This window comes from Eriocheir sinensis, chromosome 48 (assembly GCF_024679095.1).
Source record: "Eriocheir sinensis breed Jianghai 21 chromosome 48, ASM2467909v1, whole genome shotgun sequence".
NCBI classification, from domain to species: Eukaryota; Metazoa; Arthropoda; class Malacostraca; order Decapoda; family Varunidae; genus Eriocheir; species Eriocheir sinensis.
In genome coordinates, this window is record NC_066556.1 from 623711 (window position 1) to 646036 (window position 22326).

The following is a 22326-nucleotide window of genomic DNA, read 5'->3' on the forward strand; positions in this document are numbered from 1 at the left end:
TTGCCTTATGGAACCTTATTTACCTGATTTATTTACCTTATTTATTTACCTTACGTTTTCTCATTACCTTATTTACCTTACTTTATTCACTTTATTTACCGAACCTTATTTATTTACCTCTTTTATTTACCTTATTTATTTATTTACTTTATCTTACCTTATTTACCTCTTTTATGTACCTTATTTATTTATTTGCTTTATCTTACCTTATTTACCTTATTTATTTACTTTTATTTACATTATTTATTCACCTTACCTTATTTATTTACTTTGCCTTTATTTACCTTACTTATTTATTTTATTTAGTTTCCATATTTACTTTACCTTATTTATTTACCTTTATTTACCTTATTTATTTACCTTATTTACCTTTGTTTACCTTATTTGTTTACCTTATTTACCTTTATTTACCTTATTTGTTTACCTTATATTATTTACCTTCATTTACCCTATTTATTGACCTTTATTTACATTATTTACCTTTATTTACCTTGTTTATTTACCTTACTTACCTAACCTGATTTATTTACCTCATTTATTTACCTTATTTATACACCTTATTTACCTTATTTACCTTCCCTACCGTTATTTACCTTATTAATTTACCTTTTTATTTACCTTTATCAACCTTATTTACCTTACCTTAATTACCTCACCTTATTTCATTACCTTATTTACCTTATTGACCTTATTTACTTACCTTACCCAGCCTCTACAACAACAACACTTTCTCCCCTGCATTCCTTCACTATTTATTTACCTTTATTTATCTTATTTATTGACCTTATTACTTTATCTCGCCCAACAGCCTCTACAACAACAACACTTTCTCCCCTGCATTCCTTCACTATTTATTTACTTTATTTACCTTTATTTCCCTTATTGCTTTACCTTGCCCAGCCTCTACAACAACAACACTCTCCCCTGCATTCCTTCACCCCCGCCATCATCCTCGTAACCTATTGAAATGCCGTCTAATCTCCAGCCATTATAACTCTTTCCCCCGCAGTGGCCATTATATCCGCCCAATTTTTACTTCATATGCGTTAGCTTTTTACCTTAATTTACCTGTTACGCCATCCATTATCTCCTCTAATTTCACGTCGTTATGCTTTCGTTACGCCTGCGGCCACGTTACCTGGATGCGGACGGTCATTATAGGTAAAGGAGGGCGATCAGTCTGGCTTTTCAGTTGCTCGCCAAGGCCCGCGGAGGAAAGGGAGGCCAGGGAGAGGCAGGGCGGCACGGGGAGGGGGTTTTGGGGCTCCTGGGTCTGCGCGTTACTCTCTGTCAGTGTCTGTGTTGAGGTAATGTTTGCGAGCGAGCGAGTATAGTGGGAGAAGGATGAACGGCACTAGTTAGCCAGGAGGAGGAAGAGGAGCAGGAGGAAGAGGAGGAGGAAAGAGAGAGAAAGACATATGAAGCGAAAAATATACCAAAGCGGCAGGATAAAAAGGAAACATGAGAGGAAAAAAGGAAAAAGAAGCGAGAGAGAGAGAGAGAGAGAGAGAGAGAGAGAGAGAGAGAGAGAGAGAGAGAGAGAGAGAGAGAGAGGGTATGTAGTGAAGAAAAGATTAAAATGACAAGAATAAAGGAGAAAGATGAGAAGGAAGAAGCGAATTATGAGAGAGAGAGAGAGAGAGAGAGAGAGAGAGAGAGAGAGAGAGAGAGAGAGAGAGAGAGAGAGAGAGAGAGAGAGAGAGAGAGAGAGAGAGAGAGAGAACAGAGAAAAAATTGTAGCTGTTAAAGAGACCGAAAAAAAAAGAGAGCCATGAGTAGGAGGGTTAACACAAAGGGCTCGCTGCTCAAGGCAATTAAGAGGATAAACAAACCTAAAGAAAGACCAGAAAACAGGAGTCGAGAGAGAGGAAAAATAGATGAAGGCATAAAAGAACAAGAATTAACAGAGACAAAAACAATAGCACATCAAAACACCGAGCCTTAAAAAAGTATAAAAAGAAAAGAAACAGAAAATTAAACTTGGATATAAGAAAACAGGAGTCGAAAGAGAGGAAAAATAGATGAAGGCATAAGAGAACAAGCATTAACAGAGACAAAAACAACAGCAGATCAAAACACCGAGCCTTAAAAAAGTATAAAAAGAAAAGAAACAGAAAATGAAACTTGGATATAAAAAAAAACAATAGAGCCGAGAAAGATGAAGCCATAAGAGAACAAGCATTAACAAAGAGAAAAACAATGTCAGATCAAAATACCGAGCCTTAAAAAAGTATAAAAAGAAAAGAAACTTGGATATAAGAAAACAAGAATCAAGAGAGAGAAGAAAAAGAAGATGAAAGCATAAGAAAATAAACATTAACAGAGAGAAAAACAACAGCATGGATATAAGAAAAACAAAGAACAAGCGTGAATACATAGGAAAAAGAAGGAAATTAAAAAAAAAGCCTTACGTTGATAAAGAAAGGCCGAGAGATAAAAAAAAGCAGATAAAAACATAAAATAGAACAATCGTGTGAATAGATGCGAGAGAAAGGAAGGAGAGATGAAAATGCAAATAGGAATAAAAGTAAACCTGAAAGAAGAAAGAAAGAAAGAAAACAACCATGCGTCGAGAGATAAAACAAACAAACAAACAAACAAACAAACATAAAAGAGAACACGTGTGAACAGATAAAACAACAATAAAAAAAAGAGTACAGATGAAAACAGTAAAAAAAAAAAATAGAAAACGTAAAAAGAACAAATATCTCACACACACAAAAACGGAGAACAACAACAACAACAACAACAAACAAACAAACAACAACAGCCAACATACGAACAAAGCAAGTGTGTATGTATGTATGTATGTATGTGTGAGTGGGTGGAGTGGGGGTAGAGAGAGAGAGAGAGAGAGAGAGAGAGAGAGAGAGAGAGAGAGAGAGAGAGAGAGAGAGAGAGAGAGAGAGAAGGACACAGGCAAGAGAGGAGAGGAAAAAGGCATATCCAGAGTTAGAGAGAAGCAAAAGACGAGAGAGAGAGAGAGAGAGAGAGAGAGAGAGAGAGAGAGAGAGAGAGAGAGAGAGAGAGAGAGAGAGCAGAGGAGGAAGACACACCGAGTTACAAGGCGCATGCATAAACCAAGTAACGGTAAATAAGGCTGTACGGAGCTGTTTAGTGAGGCGCTCCAGGCCTCCGCTGCACCTTCTCAATAATTTCCAGGTTGACAAAGTTTACAAAGCCCTTTCCCTTTGTCTTCGAGGGGAGGCTTAAGGCAGAGGAAGGGAAGGAAGGAAGGACAGTCAGACGTGATGGGGTGGCGAGAGAGATGGAGAGAGGGAGGAGGAGAAAATGAGACAATGTAGATGGGCGAAGGGGAGGGAAGGGAAGGGAAGGAAGGGACGGTAAGACATGATGGGGTGGCGAGAGAGAGGGAGAGAGGGAGGAGGAGATGAGACAACGTTAGATAAGAGAGAGAGAAGAGAGAGAGAGAGAGAGAGAGAGAGAGAGAGAGAGAGAGAGAGAGAGAGAGAGAGAGAGAGAGAGAGAGAGAGAGAGAGAGAGAGAGAGAGAGAGAGAGAGAGAAGACAAGGGGAGCAAGAGGACGAAGAAGGGAGAGAGAGAGGGAAAGAAGGGAGGCTGAGGAAATGATAAGCAAAGAGAGGGGAGAGAGAAGTAGGGAGGAGGAGGAGGAAGAGGAGGTTAAGGAGGAAGACGAAGAAGAGGAAGAGGTTTAGGAGGAAGAGGAAGGAAGGAGCTCAGCCTCAGTGGGATACTTAGTGTAATTTTAAAACTGAACATAATTTAAACCTTTAATAAGAGCACTCTAGGACCGGACCCGGATTATTAGAGTGCGTTCTCTCTCTCTCTCTCTCTCTCTCTCTCTAACCCTTTATTTCAATCTATATTTCATTCTTTCCTTCTTTCTTTCTTTCTTTCTTTCTCTCTCTCTCTCTCTCTCTCATCCTCTGTGTGTGTGTGTGTGTGTGTGTGTGTGTGTGGAGGGACACTGATATCCGACTGATTGAATTATCCTTTTTTTTATTATCACGATTGGAAAACCAGAAATTCCATGATCATCCTCTTCTTTCTCCTCCTCCTCCAATTCCTCTTCCTCCTCCTCTTCCTGGCCCGTATCTGTTTTTCTCTCCTTTTCTTTTTTCTTGCCTTCTTCTCCTTCTCATCCCCTTCCCTTCCCTTCCCTTTCCTCTCCCTTCCCTTCCCTTTCCTTCCCTTCCCTTCCCTTCCCTTCCCTTCCCTCCCCTTTCCTTCCCTTCGCTTCCCTTCCGTTCCGTTCCCTTCCCTTCCCTTCCCTTCCCCTCTTTTTCCCCTCATCCCCTTCTCTTCCCATCCCTTTCCTTCCCTCTCCCCTCATCTCCTTCCCTTCCCCTCATTCCCTTCCCTTCCATTGACCACTTAGCCGCCCTTCAATGATAGGGGACAAAGTGACCCTCTGGCTTTACCTTTCCGAAGCTCACTTGATGAATGACAAGTGGGCAGGTGGAGTCAGGTCAGGTCAGGTCATGCAAAACGTTGACTAATGAACCCGGGACACGCATCTTCGACATTCATTCCTCGAGGTTACAAACGGACTGAAGACCCCCAAAAATTCGATGGAGTGGCGGAGGGGCGGACAGGGAAGAGAGTTGGATACAGGGGAGGGGGGAAGGGGAAGGGACGAAGGAGGGGACTGCTAGGGTATAAGGGAGATATGGAAAACGGACAAGGAGATGGGAGAAAGTGGAAAGGGGACGAAGAGAAGAATTTTGAAGGTATGGAGAGGGTTGGGAGAATGGGAAAGGAGAGGTGGAGAGGGTACAGGGAGGGGGAAGAAAGTGGAAAGTGGACGAGGAGAAGGATGTTGGAGGGAGGAAGGGGAGAGAATGCAATAAAGGGAAATGAGGAGTAAATAATGGATACAGAGGAATTGAGGACAAGGGAAGGGAGCAGATACAAAGATATAGAAGGTAGAGAAGAATAGGGGACATGGAGGAGTGGGTAGATAAGGGAATGGGACTAAAGAGAGAAAGATATAGAAGATGGAAGGAGAATGAGAGTGTGGGAAGTTGAAGGGGACATGGAGAAGGAGAGGAAAGGGTAGGGGATAGTTACCCATGAAGATATAAGAAAAGAAAGGGGATAGGGAGGAGTGGGAACGGGAGATGAAAGGAAAAGAGTGCAAGAAAGCTATAGGAAATGGTAGGAAAATGGATAGTTTGGTAAGGTGAAGGGAACAGGGAGGAAGGTTAAGTGGGGATAGTTACGCACGAGGATATAGGAAGGGGGGAGTTGGAAGGCTATGGGAAGGGGCCGCAGGTGTTGGGTGTCCCCCGCCGAGTTAGGAGCGGGCCAGGTGTGTGGACGGCAGGCTTTTCCGCGCCCGCTTCGGTTTGGTCTGGAGAGCATCTGAGAGCAGCCTCCAGGGACCGCATGTAGTAATGGTCACTTGTGTAGACCCTTTTTTCCTTTCTTTTTTCTCGTTTTCCATTCTTTTCTCCCCGTAATGCGCTGTCCAGGTGGCTGCGGCGGCCGAGGTAACGCCGGCTTCACAAGGTTACCGGGTGGAATTTGGGCTGAAACTGCGTGGACTTGGGGTGTTTCAAGGCCGGACTAGAGAGAAACTTAACTGATATAAACCTCCCAAGATAGATGATGCATAAACTGATCACAAATGCGTTGATATATATTATGAAATGGTTTGCGTGAGTGATGATTCATTATTCATTATTCTGCTTAGAGGTACCAGGTTAAATGAAACGAGTTAAACCAGGGCTGTGTTAGGCTACAACTTGGCTAAAGTTTGCGTATTTTCTTTATTTCTACAGCATAGGATTTTGTTTTTGTTGTGGTCATTGATTTTGCCCTTAAGCTGCTTCCCTTCTTGTAATAATAAAAAAAATAAAAAAAAATCGAGGGTAAAACAGAAAGACCAAAAAAACTCGTTATAACGCTGCTGCCGGTAAGAGATAACAGGAAGAGAACAGGAAGCATGACTGGACTAAAACGTGTACAAAATTTTAATTATACATGCGTCAAACTACACTACAAATGCGTTATACATGGACCACACTGAATTAAACATGAGTTAAATTAAAATGCAAAATGAGTCAAACATGGAAAAAACTTGGCTTAAACTGGTGGCAAGCTTTGGCTAAACTTGAACCAAACTGGGCGAGGGTCAAACAGGGCCAGAGTAGACTAAGCAGAGTTAGAACTTGTGTTAAACTTGGGCAACACACGAGTTCAGACCCTTGAGATAGTTGAATAAGATGGGGAAATCAAGTAAATAGTAGTAGTAGTAGTAGTAGTAGTAGTAATGGTGGTGGTGATGTAGTAGTAGTAGTAGTAGTAGTAGTAGTAGTAGTAATAGTAGTAGTAAAATAGTAGTAGTAGTAGTAGTCAATCAACCAACCAATCAGTTAGTAGTAGTGGTAGTAGAAGTAGTAGTAGTAGTAGTAGTAGTAGTCAATCAACCAATCAATCAGTTAGTGGTAGTAGTAGTAGTTGAAGTAGAAGTAGTAGTAGTAGTAGCAGTAGTGGTAGTAGCAGCAGTAGCCTAAGCGCCATAAGCAGGACACAGTAGCCTGCTAAACCTTCAATACGCTCTATGCATAATGAAGAACCTTCCTCTCAGTCTGTGATTAAAACATGAACCCGGGAATGAAATAAAGTCCACCTCGCTACACCTCCGTCACCGTAGTACAGGTGTGTGTGTGTGTGTGTGTGTGTGTGTGTTCGATACCGTTGAGCTCTACGTGCTTGTCGACTTCTTAACCGCCTCACCAATATCTAACACACACACACACACACACTACTACACATCCTTAACCAGCACACCACACAACACAACACAGCAGAACAACCCAATACAACACAACACACCGCTGCCACACTACGTAATTCACTAACTTAACCAATATCGCAACAACACGACACATAACACAGGATACACATCACACCACTTTTGTAAAACACTCCCCGGTGGACCAAAACACACACACACACACACGATCCATTACATCAATAGCGCCGCACACTCCTCCTCCACATTCCTCTTCGCTATCTGGCTCAGTTTTGCGGGACATTCGCCACCGCTATAGCAGATTCGGTCCCATATTCCCGTCGGTTCGGTAACAAATTGGCAGTGTCGTTACCTGGCGCACTTTCATCACCGGTGTGGCGGCAGCTGTGTGGCAGGTGTCAGTTGGGGGGCGCCTCCGAACCGGCTGGAGTTTTAATGTGATTATCGGCTCAGTAATTTAGGGGAAAATGTTTATATGCAGAGAGAATGAAAGTGTGGCGTGAGTCTCGGTTTGGGTGTGCTCGTGTGAGTTCGAGTGTGCTGGCGTGCGAAGGGTGGGGCATATGTGTTTTTATTTATTTAGTCTTAGTTTTATTTTTTTATTACGTTTACCCTGTAGCGTCGGTAGGCTCTCTCGCTGGGGCCCGCTGGTCGAGTGGCTCCACCTTGCTTGGCTCACGCTGCCCCCCGGAGCTTATTTCTATCCTCTTAGAGAGTTATCGGGAGTCCGGGTTGATAGGTACTCTTCAGGACAGCATGTTGGTAGTCTTGGCCACTCGGCGATGACTTAAAATTGTCAGCTTGTACCGGTGTGCGGGATTCAAACCTGGGTCCTCCTAAAGCTTAGTCACGTGTAAATGTTTTTTTTTTTTTTTTTCCATGTTCAGTCCATAACGTCGGCAGGCTCTCTTGAAGGAGTGTGATGGTCGGCCCCGACCCACCACTGGCGCGGGCGAGGTTCATTTCTTGTGGGTGCAGTGATATATGACTTGCCAGACCCTTTTAAATTCTGCTCCTTGGTCTTCCTCTTGACCGAAGTCCCTGATGTTGGGGTTGAGTGATGGGCATTTGGACAGCATGTGAGTAGTCTTCGGCCACTCGGCGACAGTTAAAAATTGTCAGCTGGTTGCGGCAGGACTGGGACACAGGTCACGCTCGGGTGCTGACCATTCGGCCATCGCCTCCCCTCCCCTCCACTCCCCTCCCCCAGAAAATTTGATTTGTTTATATTTGTATATATGTGTGTGTATGAATGTGGCTGTTAGTGGGTGACACACACACACACACACACACACACACACACACACACACACACAGCAGGGGATTAGTGGATGGGTGGTGTGAGTGGAGAGGGGTGGGGAAGAGAGGAGGAGGAGGAGGAGGAGGAGGTGGAGGTGGAGGAGGTGGAGTGTTTAATTGTATAATGCATTGGCTGTGTTGTAAAAGCTCGACTTCATTGCATTAAACGACACGAAACGACGTGGATGTGATCGGCTCCAGCAACACAACCGCTGGGAACACCTCACAGCAACACAACCGCTGGGAACACCTCACAACAACACAACCGCTAGGAACACCTCACAGCAACACAACCGCTAGGAACACCTCACAGCAACACAACCGCTGGGAACACCTCACAGCAACACAACCGCTAGGAACACCTCACAGCAACACAACCGCTTGGAACACCTCACAGCAACACAACCGCTAGGAACACCTCACAGCAACACAACCGCTGGGAACACCTCACAGCACACAGCAACACAACCTAGGAACACCTCACAGCAACACAACCGCTGGGAACACCTCACAGTAACACAACCGCTAGGAACACCTCACAGCAACACAACCGCTGGGAACACCTCACAGCAACACAACCGCTGGGAACACCTCACAGCAACACAACCGCTTGGAACACCTCACAGCAACACAACCGCTTGGAACACCTCACAGCAACACAACCGCTAGGAACACCTCACAGCAACACAACCGCTAGGAACACCTCACAGCAACACAACCGCTTGGAACACCTCACAGCAACACAACCGCTGGGAACACCTCACAGCAACACAACCGATATGAACACCTCACAGCAACACAACCGCTAGGAACACCTCACAGCAACACAACCGCTAGGAACACCTCACAGCAACACAACCGCTTGGAACACCTCACAACAACACAACCACTAGGAACACCTCACAGCAACACAACCGCTTGGAACACCTCACAGCAACACAACCGCTAGGAACACCTCACAGCAACACAACCGCTAGGAACACCTCACAGCAACACAACCGCTTGGAACACCTCACAGCAACACAACCGCTAGGAACACCTCACAGCAACACAACCGCTAGGAACACCTCACAGCAACACAACCGCTAGGAACACCTCACAGCAACACAACCGCTAGGAACACCTCACAGCAACACAACCGCTAGGAACACCTCACAGTAACACAACCGCTAGGAACACCTCACAACCCTCACAATCACAACTTATTAATTCCTTTTCTCCATAATAACAGATTAAATTCCTTCTTAATATATACTCCAACTCTCTCTCTCTCTCTCTCTCTCTCTCTCTCTCTCTCAGTTTCTCAGTATCTCTTTCTTCTTCTCTCTTCCCTGCCAGCACTACCATTCTCAGAACCTCTCCTCCATTCCCTCCTCTCCTTTCCTCCCTTCCCTCCCCACTCCTCTTTCCCTTCCCCCCTCCCTCTCCACTCCTCTTTCCCTCCCCTCTTCATCTCCCCACCACAGCCTCTTCTCTACTCTCCTCCTGTCTCAACATTTTTGCACACCTTTCTATCTCTCCTCCTCCTCCTCCTCCTCCTCCACACACTCTTCATCTCTCTCTCTTGCAAACTTTTCTCTCGCTCATTTTAACTTACCGTGTCACCTCCACAATTATCGAGGTTGCTAGTGTGCTTGAGTTCTTCCTCTCTCCTCTTCCTCCTCTTCCTCCTCCTCCTCTTCCTCACGCAAACACAGGGTCGCGAAGATAATAGCGCAGAGAAGTTTTGCAGGAGAGATGTTGGTTCCATCACACACACACACACACACACACACACACACACACACACACACACACACACACACACATGCACATACACGCACAGCATCGAAATTATTATTATAGATATTGCCTAAAATGCTTCGTGCTCTCGCTAAATGTATATATAGGTCAATAATATACTGCAGCGTGGTTTGGAATATGATCATCGTTATGCAATGAGCAGAGCGTAATGCGTGGAGTGTCATGCGTTGAATAAATATTAGCGCCAAGTTTTGCGCTTAATACAACGTGACGCGAAGAATTTAGATCTGCGCGCATCGTCAGTCGGTAAGTTGTGGGTTGATGTCAGTCGGTAAGTTGTGGGTTGAATGCATCGTTATGTGAGGAGTTTGACTTTGGAAGAAATTGTAATGCGAAAGTTTACGTTGAATCGTGTCGTGAATAGTGGTGCGCCAAATGCCTTGTGATTCTCAAAACATGTCGTAAAAGGAAGAATTATGCCTCACGTATATCACAGTGAAGAGTTAGGCGATGCATATAGATTGTAACGCAGGGCAAGAAGGTTAATGTCAAGTGCTTACAACATGCTGCTAAAATTTGAGGTTTTCGTAAAAGGAAGAATTATGCCTCAAGTATATCATAGTGAAGAGTTAGGCGATGCATATAGATTGTAACGCAGGGCAAGAAGGTTAATGTCAAGTGCTTACAACATGCTGCTAAAATTTGAGGTTTTCGTAAAAGGAAGAATTATGCCTCAAGTATATCATAGTGAAGAGTTAGGCGATGCATATAGATTGTAACGCAGGGCAAGAAGGTTAATGTCAAGTCCTTACAACATGCTGCTAAAATTTGAGGTTTTCGTAAAAGGAAGAATTATGCCTCACGTATATCATAAAGTGAAGAGTTAGGCGATGCATATAGATTGTAACGCAGGGCAAGAAGTTCAATGTCAAGTGCTAAAATGCTAAAATTTGAGGTTTTCGTAAAAGAAAGAATTATGCCTCACGTATATATCATAAAGTGAGGAGTTAGACGACGCACACAGATTGTAACGCACAGTAAGAAGTTAAATGACAAATGCTTCCAACGTGATGCAAAAAATTGAGGTTTGAAGGCGTCGTAAAGCGAAGCCGTGCTCTGAATCCATCCTAATGCGAAGAGTTGCGGTTCGTCGCTATCCTAGTTCGAAGGGTTTGCGCCGAGCCCACTCATGATCGTGCGGTGATGCATGGTGCGGCAGTGAGTTGCGGTGCAGTGTTGCGGTGATGAGGCTCGGGCTGGCGAGGGCAGAGAGCACAGCCATGTAACAAATCAGCCTGCCAGCCGGTGTGTGTGTCTGTGTGTGTGTGTGTGTGTGTGTGTGTGTTCTAAACTTTAATACCAACAGCTCCGACCAACACCGTGAAAGCTATACGCGTATATGCTGCAGCAAGTGCTCAGATAATGGACAAACTGTGTATACATGAACATATCACACACACACACACACACACACACAGGCAATGCAGACAAGCCATGCATATAACACCAGCGCAACAACAAGAGGAGCATCGGCATCACCAGCAACAATACAGCGCAACAGAATGCAATACGGGGAAGGGAACTGAAGGGACGGAAGCAGGGGGAGGAAGGGGGTGAAAGTAGGGCATAAAGGCCACGCATAAAGGGACGTATATAGAGAGCTAAGGGGCGAATAATGTAAAAAAGAGTGCAATAGCGTCATCCATTGAAACGCGCCATTCCGCCACCAGCAACGAACGCCAACACCACCACTTCGAGACCCGCCAGAGAGAGAGAGAGAGAGAGAGAGAGAGAGAGAGAGAGAGAGAGAGAGAGAGAGAGAGAGGTATGTAGTGAAGGAAAGGTTAAAATGACAAGAATAAAGGAGAAAGATGAGAAGGAAGAAGCGAATTATGAGAGAGAGAGAGAGAGAGAGAGAGAGAGAGAGAGAGAGAGAGAGAGAGAGAGAGAGAGAGAGAGAGAGAGAGAGAGAGAGAGAGAGAGAGAGACAAACGAACGTGTCCTCTGTGTCACGTCATCCCTCCTCACTGATTGAATTTTTCTTCATCTCTCATCCTCCCCTTTTCGAGTGGCCATTTCTCTCCCCTCCTCCCCTTCCCGTTATGCCTCCCCCCACCCGCTCTCTCTCTCTCTCTCTCTCTTGCTGGCTCGCTCGCTCGCTCTCGCTCTCTCTCTTGCAGCCTCCTGAGCCTCGGCTGTCCCTTCTCCAGACAACTTCTTGCGCTAAGTTAGCCTTTTTTTGCCCTGCGAGATCCAAATAAAGCAGAAGCCTGATGGTGATCCTGATGGTGATGGTGATAGTGGTGACTGTGAGGAATGGTGATGGTGGTGGTGGTAGTGTGTGATGTAGTAGTGGCAATGTTAATGGTGATGATTCTGGTGGTGATGGTGATGGTAGTGGTGAAATTATAATGGTAGTGTTAGTGGTGATGGTGTTCATGGTGATAGTGACCGTCTCCCTACCATCGTGCACTATAAAGGTGAGATAGTGACGGCGGTAAGGGCTAGGAGGTGGTGGTGATGGTGCTTATGCATGTATATATATTCAGAATTACCGAGACACACACACACACACACACACACACACACACACACACACACACACACACACTCCCAGGTAACGAGACAGACAGGGAAAAAAAGAAAAAGAAAAAAAGCAGCTCCGTGAGTGAATGGGTGAAGGAGGGCAGGAGAGGCGAAAATGAGACGAGAGAGAACGAAGAAGGAGGAGGAGGAGGAGGAGAGGAGAGAAAGGAGGAGGAGGAGGACATTGACAACCTTGAAAAAATAGACCAGGCACATCTTTCCCCCTCACCCCTCACACCTCCTTCCCCTCATCCACACTCACCCACACCTAATCTCCCAAGTTTCCTCATCTAACACCGTCACCGCAGGCAGGCAGGCAGGCAGGCAGGCGCTGTGGTGTGGCCTGCATGATTGACTCTGCATCTGTAATGGCCTGGAGATGGCGGGCAGATTGGACGTGTGTTGACGTTGCTTGGAGTAGCGGTGGCGGTGGTGGGGGTAGGAGAGAGAGAGAGAGAGAGAGAGAGAGAGAGAGAGAGAGAGAGAGAGAGAGAGAGAGAGAGAGAGAGAGAGAGAGAGAGAGAGAGAGAGAGAGAGAGAGAGAGAGAGAGAGAGATTAATGAAAGGTTGAAATTAAAGAAGGACATATGAAAGAAAAACAGTGACATCCGGATAAGAATACATGGTTCGAGAGAGAGAGAGAGAGAGAGAGAGAGAGAGAGAGAGAGAGAGAGAGAGAGAGAGAGAGAGAGAGAGAGAGAGAGAGAGAGAGAGAGAGAGATTGGGCTTGAGATTAAACAGACAGCGTTATCCAAACAGAAGGACAGATACTCCGAGACACTGGTTGTCGACTGCCACCTTAACCGAAAATTGGGTTGACTTTTCCAGGCCTATAAAACTGCGTGCAAGACCGGATTAACAAAGCTGGTGGACGGGCGGAGTGGCGAGCGTGGTTTAGGCCTATGAACTGTGCCGCGAGAGTTACGCTTTTCATAACAGAACGGATGGAGGCAGTGAAAAATGATGCTTGGTGACTGATTTATTTATTTATTTATTTTTATTTTTTTTATTTTTTTTTACGTTTCGCCCTGTGACTGGGGTAGGCTTTCTTGGTGGGGCCTGATGGTCGGCTCCAGTCCCTTGTGGCGCAGGCAAGTGTTTATAGTGGCGCCATCTTGCTTGGCTCATGCTGCTGTCATGCTAACCACTCATCTACCACCTTCTGCATTATAGACCAGGTGATGATATTGGTGGTGGTGGTAGTGTTGGTTTTGGGGAATGATGGTGATGGTGGTGGTGGTTGTTTTGTTGATAGTGAATGTTGTTGTTGTTGTTGTTGTTGTTGTTGGTGGTGGTGGTGGTGGTTTTGTTGAAAGTGAATGTTGTTGTTGTTGTTGTTGTTGTTGTTGGTGGTGGTGGTGGTGGTTTTGTTGAAAGTGAATGTTGTTGTTGTTGTTGTTGTTGTTGTTGTTGGTGGTGGTGGTGGTTGTTTTGTTGAAAGTGAATGTTGTTGTTGTTGTTGTTGTTGTTGTTGTTGTTGTTGTTGGTGGTGGTGGTGGTGGTGGTGGTGGTGGTGGTGAGGAGGAGGGTGCGATGGAGGAGTATAAGGAGAAGTCTTTAGAGTTTGTTGGTGGAAGTTATGTTCGGTTGCTTTCTTGATTGGTGGTGGTGATGGCAGGAGTGGTGGTGGTGGTGGTAATGGTGGTGGTGGTGATGCTGTTAGTGGTGGTGATGGTGGTGGTGGAAAGTTTTTAGAGCGTATTGATTGAATTTGTTTTGTCATACTTTTATCAAGGTGGTGAGGGTGGTGGCGGTGGCGGCATTGCGCGAATAATGGATGATGATTTTATGGCATTCGTATCATAGTAGTTTATAGATAGAACCGTTGCCGTAGCGAGGTGGAGCACACTAACAATGGGGAACTAATATGAAGAGCGTTGGGAAAGGTCTTTGTTAAGCATTGCGCAAATAATGGATGATGATTATGATCGTATTCGTAGTATGGCCCTGGTGCTGATAAAGGCCATGATGATAATGATGGATACTGGGATGTGGATATTGGTTATGATGCCAGTGGTGGTGGTGGTGGTGGTGGGGGTGGTGACGGCGGCGATAATGGTGGTAATTGATGGTACTTAGTGGCATACCTGTAAATCGAGCCCCAATTTGTCACAGCCGAGTGCTCGTCAGTATTCCGTGACCCACTGCAACACCTGTCTCTGTTTGGTGTGTGTGTGTGTGTGTGTGTGTGTGTGTGTGTGTGTGTGTGTGTGTGTGTGTGTGTGTGTGTGTGTGTGTGCTTTTATGGGATTGGGGATAAAGGTAGAGGGCATTTATGTCATTCCTTATTGGGCTGCATCCATGTTACAAAAATTGAATAGGGAAAAGAGGAAAAAGATGAAGAAAATTATGAAGAAAAGAAAGAAGTTGAAAAATAAGAAGAGAGGAAAAAGAAGAAAACAGTCGATGTATGGAATAGGAAAAGAAGAGTCAGAGGATGAAGAAAATTATATAGCCTTACTTAACGTATAAAGCATATTTAATACACAGTTTCAAATAGTAAATAGCTGACATATGAGAAGAAGAAGAAGAAGAAGAAGAAGAAGAAGAAGAGGGAAAGAAGAAAAAACTGAACAGAACACAAAGAAGAACAATTAGAACAAGAACAATATTAGGAGGTAAACAAGAGGAAAAAGAAGAGGAGGAGGAGGAGGAAGAACACCGTTAATTATCAGAAAGGAGAGGAAAGGAGAGGGAAGAAGAAGAAGGAGAAAGAAAAAGGAGGAAACTATGTCGAAGAGAAAGGGATAAAAAGGGGAGGAAGAAACATTGAGAGGCGATGAAGCGGAGACCAACGGTTATGGGAAGAAGAGGGAAACGGAAGTGAAGGAGAGAGATGAAGAGGAGGAGGAGGAGGAGGAGGAAGGAAGGTAATTAGCCGTGAGCTGCTTGAAGGTATACACAGGTACCTCAGCCATCACGACCCTTGTTGTATAACCTAACTAACCCGCGCGTGTGTGTGTGTGTGTGTGTGTGTGTGTGTGTGTGTGTGTGTGTGTGTGTGTGTGTGTGTGTGCTTGCTTCCTTATCAGACCCCGCCCCCCCTCTCTCTCTCTCTCTCTCTCTCTCCTTCCGTCCTTCCCTCTCTCCCTTCCTTCTCTCTCATTATAAATCCTCTCTTCGTCTCTGCCCACCAACACTTTGCGCCGTACCAGGAGTGGAGGTAATCCCGCTGCAGCTCCCAGGCCCCCTCTTTCTCCTCTATAATCCATCATCTCCCTCCTCCTCTCCTCTCTCTCTCCCTGTACCATCATAACACTGAATTATTATCATTATCAACAGGTATGAATAATGGCTTCGGTAAGGTTAGGCGTTGCACATGAAGGAAGTTCTATAGTTTTCAAGAGGAGAATATCGAGACACTTGTCCTTCCGAAATTGACCTCTCTTTTGGTCACTCTTCTGAAGTCTTTATTTTATTTTATTGGGGTAGTGTTTAGCGGGCTTTCTTCTTCTTCTTCTTCTTCTTCTTCTTCTTCTTCTTCTTCTTCTTCTTATTATTATTATTATTATTATTATTATTATTATTATTATTATTATTATTATTATTATTATTGTTATTATTTTTGTGCCATAGAACTGCTTCCTTTGTTGTAAAAATAGAGTTAGTGTGAGTTAGTCTCTTTAAGTGGATGTCAGGTACCGTAGTCTTTATAGTACAAGGAATTCATTCATATATATTACCTGTTCATGCGTTATTATTACTAGATATTAATCCTTTCAAATTACCTTCATTACCTCACCAAATACCTGTCTCTTTTTTGCAGTTTATTAATCCTTTCAAATTAACTTCCTTTCCTCACCAAATACCTGTCTCTTTTTCGCAGTTTTCCGAGGCTCAGCACCCACACCGGACCATACTGAGCCCCGAGGAAGCTGTAGAGAAGCCAGCACTACCTCTTTAAAGCCCTGAAAACCCGGAATTACCTACACTCTACCCTCAGCGAGCCACCCTCACACTCCACCAATTCCTACAAAAGCCTTCACCACCTCCAATGTGCCCTGAGTAAGCCACCAGTGTCTCTGCTTCACCAAGAACAACCCGTCACCTTCGCCGAGTCCTAAAGAACCCACCAGCTCCACAAAGTCCCGAACCACCAAGTCACCACCCTCAACAAGCCCCCAGATTCCCAATAGCTCCTTGAATAAGCCAGAAGAGCCAACACGAGGCCGAGAAAAACCCATTACCGTTTCCAGCAAGCTCTGAAAAACCCAGCAGCTCCACTAAACCTCGAACCACCAAGTCACCACCCTCAACAAGCTCTCTGTAAGCCCCCAGATTCTCAATAGCTCCTCGAATAAGCCAGAAGAGCCGACACGAGGCCAAGAAAGACCCATTACCATTTCCAGCAAGCTCTGAAGAACCCCGCAGCACCTCTACTGAGCCTGAGTAAGCTAGCGTAACACTCTCCAGTAAGCCTCCAACGCCCTAAGTCAGTCCTTCAGGGGAGCCGCTGAAGAAGGTGAGAGAGCAATAGAACAACAGCTACAAGAAGAAGAAGAGGAAGATACAGTAGTAGTAGTAGGAAGAGGAGGAGGAGGAGGAGAAAAGAAGTGAAAGTAGAAGAAAACAAGAAGTAGAAAAGGAAAAACAAGGATAAGAATAACGAGAAACAGAAGAAATAGTTGATATAATAGGAAGAAGTGTAATAACAGAAGTAGATAAAGAAGCAAAAGTTTATAAAAGAGGAAAAAAATAGTTGTGGAAAAGAAAGAAAAGGGAAAGGTAAAGGAAAAAGAAAAAGAACAAGAAATAGTTGTTGTAGGGAAAATAAGTAGAAGTAAAAGAAGTAGATAAAGAAAAAAATAAAAGTAATGTAAAAAGAAAAAGAAGAAAAAGAAAAAAAGCGATGAGGAAGTAAAAGAAAAGGAAAAAGAAGAAAAAGAAAAAGGCGAAAAAGAAAAAGAAGGCGAAGAGGAAGTAAAAGAAAAGTAAAAAGAAGAAAAAGGCGAAAAAAAAGACGAAGAGGAAATAAAAGAAAAGGAAAAAGAAGAAGAAAAAGAAGGCGAAGAGGAAGTAAAAGAAAAGGAAATAGAAGAAGAAAAAGAAAAAGGCGAAAAAAAAAGACGAAGGGGAAATAAAGGAAAAATAAAAAGAAGAAAAAGAAGAGGGCAGAGGTGAAGAGGACGAAGAAGAAGCAGGTGCAGAAGGCCACGAAGAAGAAGAAGAAGCCGTCAAGTTTTCACGAAGTAATTTCATGAGCTCGAACCAACTTTCCTTCGCGTGTCCCCTTGGTCTCGGCGGCTGATGACCTCCAACGATGACCTGAAGAGACTGATGACCCGGATGAAGATTACTCACTCCTCGCGCCTCCTCGTCCTGCTCCTCGGCGTGTGATTGGTCAGCCTCGGGGATGGAGACACGCGTGGAGGCCTGCCATTGGTGGAGGACTCGTCGCCACACTCTGCTGCTATTGGTCGGATGCTGCGCCCTCGTGCACGCGGGACCCAAGGCTCTTCCGGGCGGTGAGTACAGAATGGGGTTGTGGGGGTTGTTTGTGTGTGTGTGTGGGGGGGGAGGGGGGCGGGGTTGTATGTGTGTGTGTGTGTGTGTGTGTGTGGGGAGGTGTTTGTGTGTGTGTGTGTGTGTGTGTGTGTGTGTGTGTGTCAAATGAATATGTTTTATTTTTCTTCATTTCCTTTTGTTTTCTTGTTTTCTTCTTCCTCCTCCTCTTCTTCCTCTTCCTCCTCCTTGTTTGTTTGTGTGTGTGTGTGTGTGTGTGTGTGTGTCAGTTGAATCTGTGTTTAATTTTTTTCATTTAATTTCCTTTTTTTTCTTGTTTTCTTCTAGTTTTCTTCTTCCTCCTCCTCCTCCTCCTCTTCCTCCTCCTCCTTCTCCTCCTGAACTGTAATTTACCTTCCCCTTCTGCTGTTTCTGTTTTGTCTGTAGCCAACATTTATTTTTATTTTTATTTTCCTAAGCCGAGAACGTAAGTCTCTCTCTCTCTCTCTCTCTCTCTCTCTCTCTCTCATTCAGCCTCTCTATAGCTACTCAGACAAGCTAGTCGGGAGTCTCCAGGAACATTACGAGCCGCTCAACTTCGCTAATACCCCTCTAACAGCTCTCTCTCGTGTGCAGTCTCCGTATACCCATTCCTGAGCGTCTGTCTGTCTGTCTCTCTCCCTCCCTGAGCCAACTTACCGTGTGGGGCTTCGTTCCGCTGCGAGACACTTTCCAGAGCGGATGATGAGGCTTACAGGAGGGGATTCAGCGCCGTTACATGCGAGGATCTGGCGGATTTTTCTTCATGTGATCGGCTCCCTGTCTTCGTCCAACCTCCAAACCCCGTGTTCTTAAATGTCTCGCCGCCTCAGTTCATCTGTTTGAAAAGCCTCTCGTAGAAGTTGCTGGGATTTTCATGGTCTGTTTTGTAATGCTGGTGATATTTTTTTCTTTACGTGATCGGCTCCCTGTCTTCGTCCAACCTCCAAAGCCCGTGTTCTTAAACGTCTCGGCATCTCAATTCATCTGTTTAAAAAGTGAAAAGCTTCTAGTGTAAGTTGCTGGGATTTTCATGGTCTGTTTTGTAATGCTGGTGATAGTTTTACACGACTTCTGCACCATGGACGGGAAAATCATAAATGAAAACCTGGTTAATCTCCTCTGTGGCCTTGCGAAATCGTCGTAGTAGGAGCCCGAGGCGTATAAAGATATGGGAACAGGAGGGCATTCAGCGTCGTAATAGCCGGCAAACTGACTGATTTTTTTTAACATAATGAGCTCCCTCACTTCGTCCAGCCTCGAAGTCCCAAAGAGAACAGGAGGGCATTCAGCGTCGTAACATCCGGGAACTGGCGGGGTTTTTCTTATCTGAGCTTCTCCCTCTCCCCGTCCAGCCTCGAAGTCCCAAAGAGAACAGGCGGGCATTTGGCGTGCGGGGTTTTCTTTACGTGATCAGCTTCCTCTCTCCGTCCAGCCTCCAAGTCCCAAAGAGAACGGGAGGGCATTCGGCGTGCGGGTTTTTCTTTACGTGATCAGTTCCCTCTCCCCGTCCAGCCTCGAAGTCCCAAAGAAAGCCCAATAGCCCTGATCCAGAGACTAAAATTGCTGTGCGTGTGGAGCCATCGGGGTTAAGCTGGTCCCTCATGTCCCTTCCCTTGTCTCTCCTTTCCTCCTCTGTTTCTCCCTCTTTTAGCCGTATACAGTCCGTGTTTAAGTGGCTCTCATTATCCTCTTCTCCCCTTTCCCTCTTCTCCTCCTTATGTGTTTCCTCAGCCGTCTGTGTTATGAGCCTAAACTTGTCCCTCCCTTTTCTTTCCTTCCTCCTCTATCTCCCTCTCTCTCTTTTAACCATCTACAGCAGGGGTTCCCAACCCGGGGTAAATTACCCCAAGTGGGGTAATGTGTTCTTTTCTGTGTGGTAATGGAGTGACAGAGGGCGGTCAAGAAAAAAAAGTAAAACCATGCCCATTGTGTTATGGAATAGAATGATTAAGACAGGCTGAAGCTGTCCTTTTTAGTCAAAAGTTATTTGTTTTTTCTGCAAAATATAATTAATAAGATGTACTGATAAATGGTAAAAGTGTGGGTGATACCGTGAGGTGTGTTAGACGTGTGAGGGACCGTCCGCTGACTTGTCTCGTACAAGTATTGGACAGGTCACAGGGAGTGGGATGCCCAGAGATGCGAGCTGCTGTCTGGTACTGTGCGCCAATACGGCCCAATAGCAGTCAGTGGTAGTGGCATTGAGGTTGTGGGTTCAGCTTGGATGGGCAAGGTAAGTTTGGTCACTTAGTGGCTACTTTTAATTTCTAGAATATTAAAAAGTGAATGCTGTGTCGATTTGAGTAACATTATTAATACAAAATGCGCGGCATTATTAAGGACAGACATTTACAATTGGCCCAGAATCATTCTTAAAGGAAAAGTTTGATGCTCTAGAACACGATCGGGTAAATGGGTAAATAATTATAATGGTTGGGAACCCTGACCTACAGTGTTTAGGTGGCTCTCATTATCCTCCTCCCTATTCCCTCTCCTCCTCCTCCTCTTCCTCTTCTGCTTTCTTAGCCGTGTATGTTATGAGTCAACTGTTTCTGCTTCTCCTTTTCGTGGTCACTTTCCTCCTCTGTCTCATGTCCAGCCATTAATGTTGCGGTGTTTTACTGCTTGTCCTCCTCCTCCTCCTCCTCCTCCTCCTTGTCCCTCCACTCCTCTTGCTTGTCCATTCACACCTCTTCCTTGTCCCGTCTCTTCCTCTTCCCCTTCCTCCACCATACTTGCCCTTCTCCTAAACTGTTTCCCTTCCTCTCTTTCCTCTTGCCTGTCTCCCAAATCCCCTTCCTTCTCCTCTTAAGTCTGTATATGTTAGTTCTTTGTTAAACTGCTCCTCTTTACCCTCTTCCTCTTTCCTCTTTTATCCATTATGTTGCGTGGGTAAACTACTCCTCTTCCTCCTCCCATTCCCTCTCTCTCCCTTCTTTCCTTTTGTCTCCTCTTTAAACATCAACGTTACTGTGTGTTTAAATGCTCCACTTTTTCACCATTTAAATCATCTTTCTCCATCTCCTTTGATCTTCTTTTCTAATTTCCTTAACCTTGTCATCCGCCTCGTATACTTATTCATCCCTTTTCACTTTCCTTCCCATCTTATCTACCTTTTCCTCATCATCTACCGCTGTATTAGCCTTCACGTTGTCTACCTCCTCCTCCTCCTCCTCTTCCTCTACCGCGTTCCTCTCATCAACCTCCTCTTCACTTTCCTTCCCATCTTATCTACCTTTTCCTTATCTACCGCTGTTGTACCCTTCACTTTGTCTACCTCCTCCTCCTTTTCCTCCTCTTCCTCCTGCTCCTCCTCCTCCTTAAACTCTTGTAACTTTCTCTTTTTCAACTTTCCTTCTCATGTCATCTACTTTTCCTCTTCATCTACCTTTATACCGTTACCCACCTCCTCCTCCTCCTCCTCCTCTTAGGGCCAGATGAGGTTGAGAGGGATAAGTGGATTCCCCTCAGTAAGGTAAGCCCCTCAAGATCTGGCGTAGCGTGAAAGGACCACGAAATATATAGGAGGGTACCCAGCTACCACTTTTACGTCCCCCTCTCTCTCTCTCTCTCTCTCTCTCTCATCCTTGCTCTAAGCGTGTACGAAGAGGTTGATTATAATTAGATGTGAGAGAGAGAGAGAGAGAGAGAGAGAGAGAGAGAGAGAGAGAGAGAGAGAGAGAGAGAGAGAGAGAGAGAGGAACGAACTAACTACAGCGTTCTTCTCTCGAGTGTTTATGTGGCGAATGTTATAACGACTTTTACGTGAGTTTGTTCTCGGCTCCCCTCACCTGCCCTCACCTGCCCTGCCCTCACCTGGCCAGGCTATTTGTGAGGTGGCGGGGAGGGAGAAAACGGTGCTCCAAGAGGGGAAGGAGGAGGAGGAGGAAGAGGACGAACGGGAGGGGGAAGAGGCGGAGGAAGAACGGGAGTGGGACAAGGAAGAGGAAGAGGAAATAACGGGATGGGGGAGAGGAAGAGGAAGAACGGTAGGGGGAAGAGGAAGAGGAAGAAGTAGGAGGAAGAGGCGGTTAGAGTTGTTGATAGTGTGTCTGTGTGTTTGTGTGTGAGTGAGGAGGAGGAAGAAGAGAGGGGGAGGAGGAGGAGGAGCGTCAAGAGGGGAGAGGGACGCCGTGGAAGAGGAAGAACTAGAGAGAAAGGAAGAGACGATTAGAGTTGTTGATAGTGTGTGTGTTATTCTTTCTTTGTATGTGTCTGTGTGTTTGTGTGTGAGTGAGGAGGAGGAGGAAGAAGAGGGGGAGGAGGAGGAGGAGCGTCAAGAGAGGAGAGGGACGCCTTGGAAGAGGAAGAGGCGGTTAGAGTTGTTGAGAGTATGTGTTTTCTTCCATGTGCTCGTGTGTTGTTGTGGTTCCTCCCCTTTAGGTCCACTTCTGCTATCTCTTCATAGTTATTGGATACTGACACTAAGCTCGGTTTTGTTAGACGCTACCGAATCTCACATCAGTTACTTG

At 45.2% G+C, this 22326-nt stretch overlaps 1 protein-coding gene across 4 annotated transcripts in view; it reads left to right on the forward strand.

The window, feature by feature from the left end:
* Window positions 1-22326, forward strand: part of LOC126981426 (hemicentin-2-like) — a 156738-nt gene that overhangs the window by 7552 nt on the left and 126860 nt on the right. For all 4 annotated transcript variants that reach the window (XM_050832442.1, XM_050832445.1, XM_050832444.1 and 1 more), the window contains exon 3: window positions 16197-17835. In XM_050832442.1, coding sequence (XP_050688399.1) covers window positions 17724-17835 — 112 coding nt within the window. In that variant the 5' untranslated portion in view covers window positions 16197-17723. The remainder of the gene's footprint in view (window positions 1-16196; window positions 17836-22326) is intronic.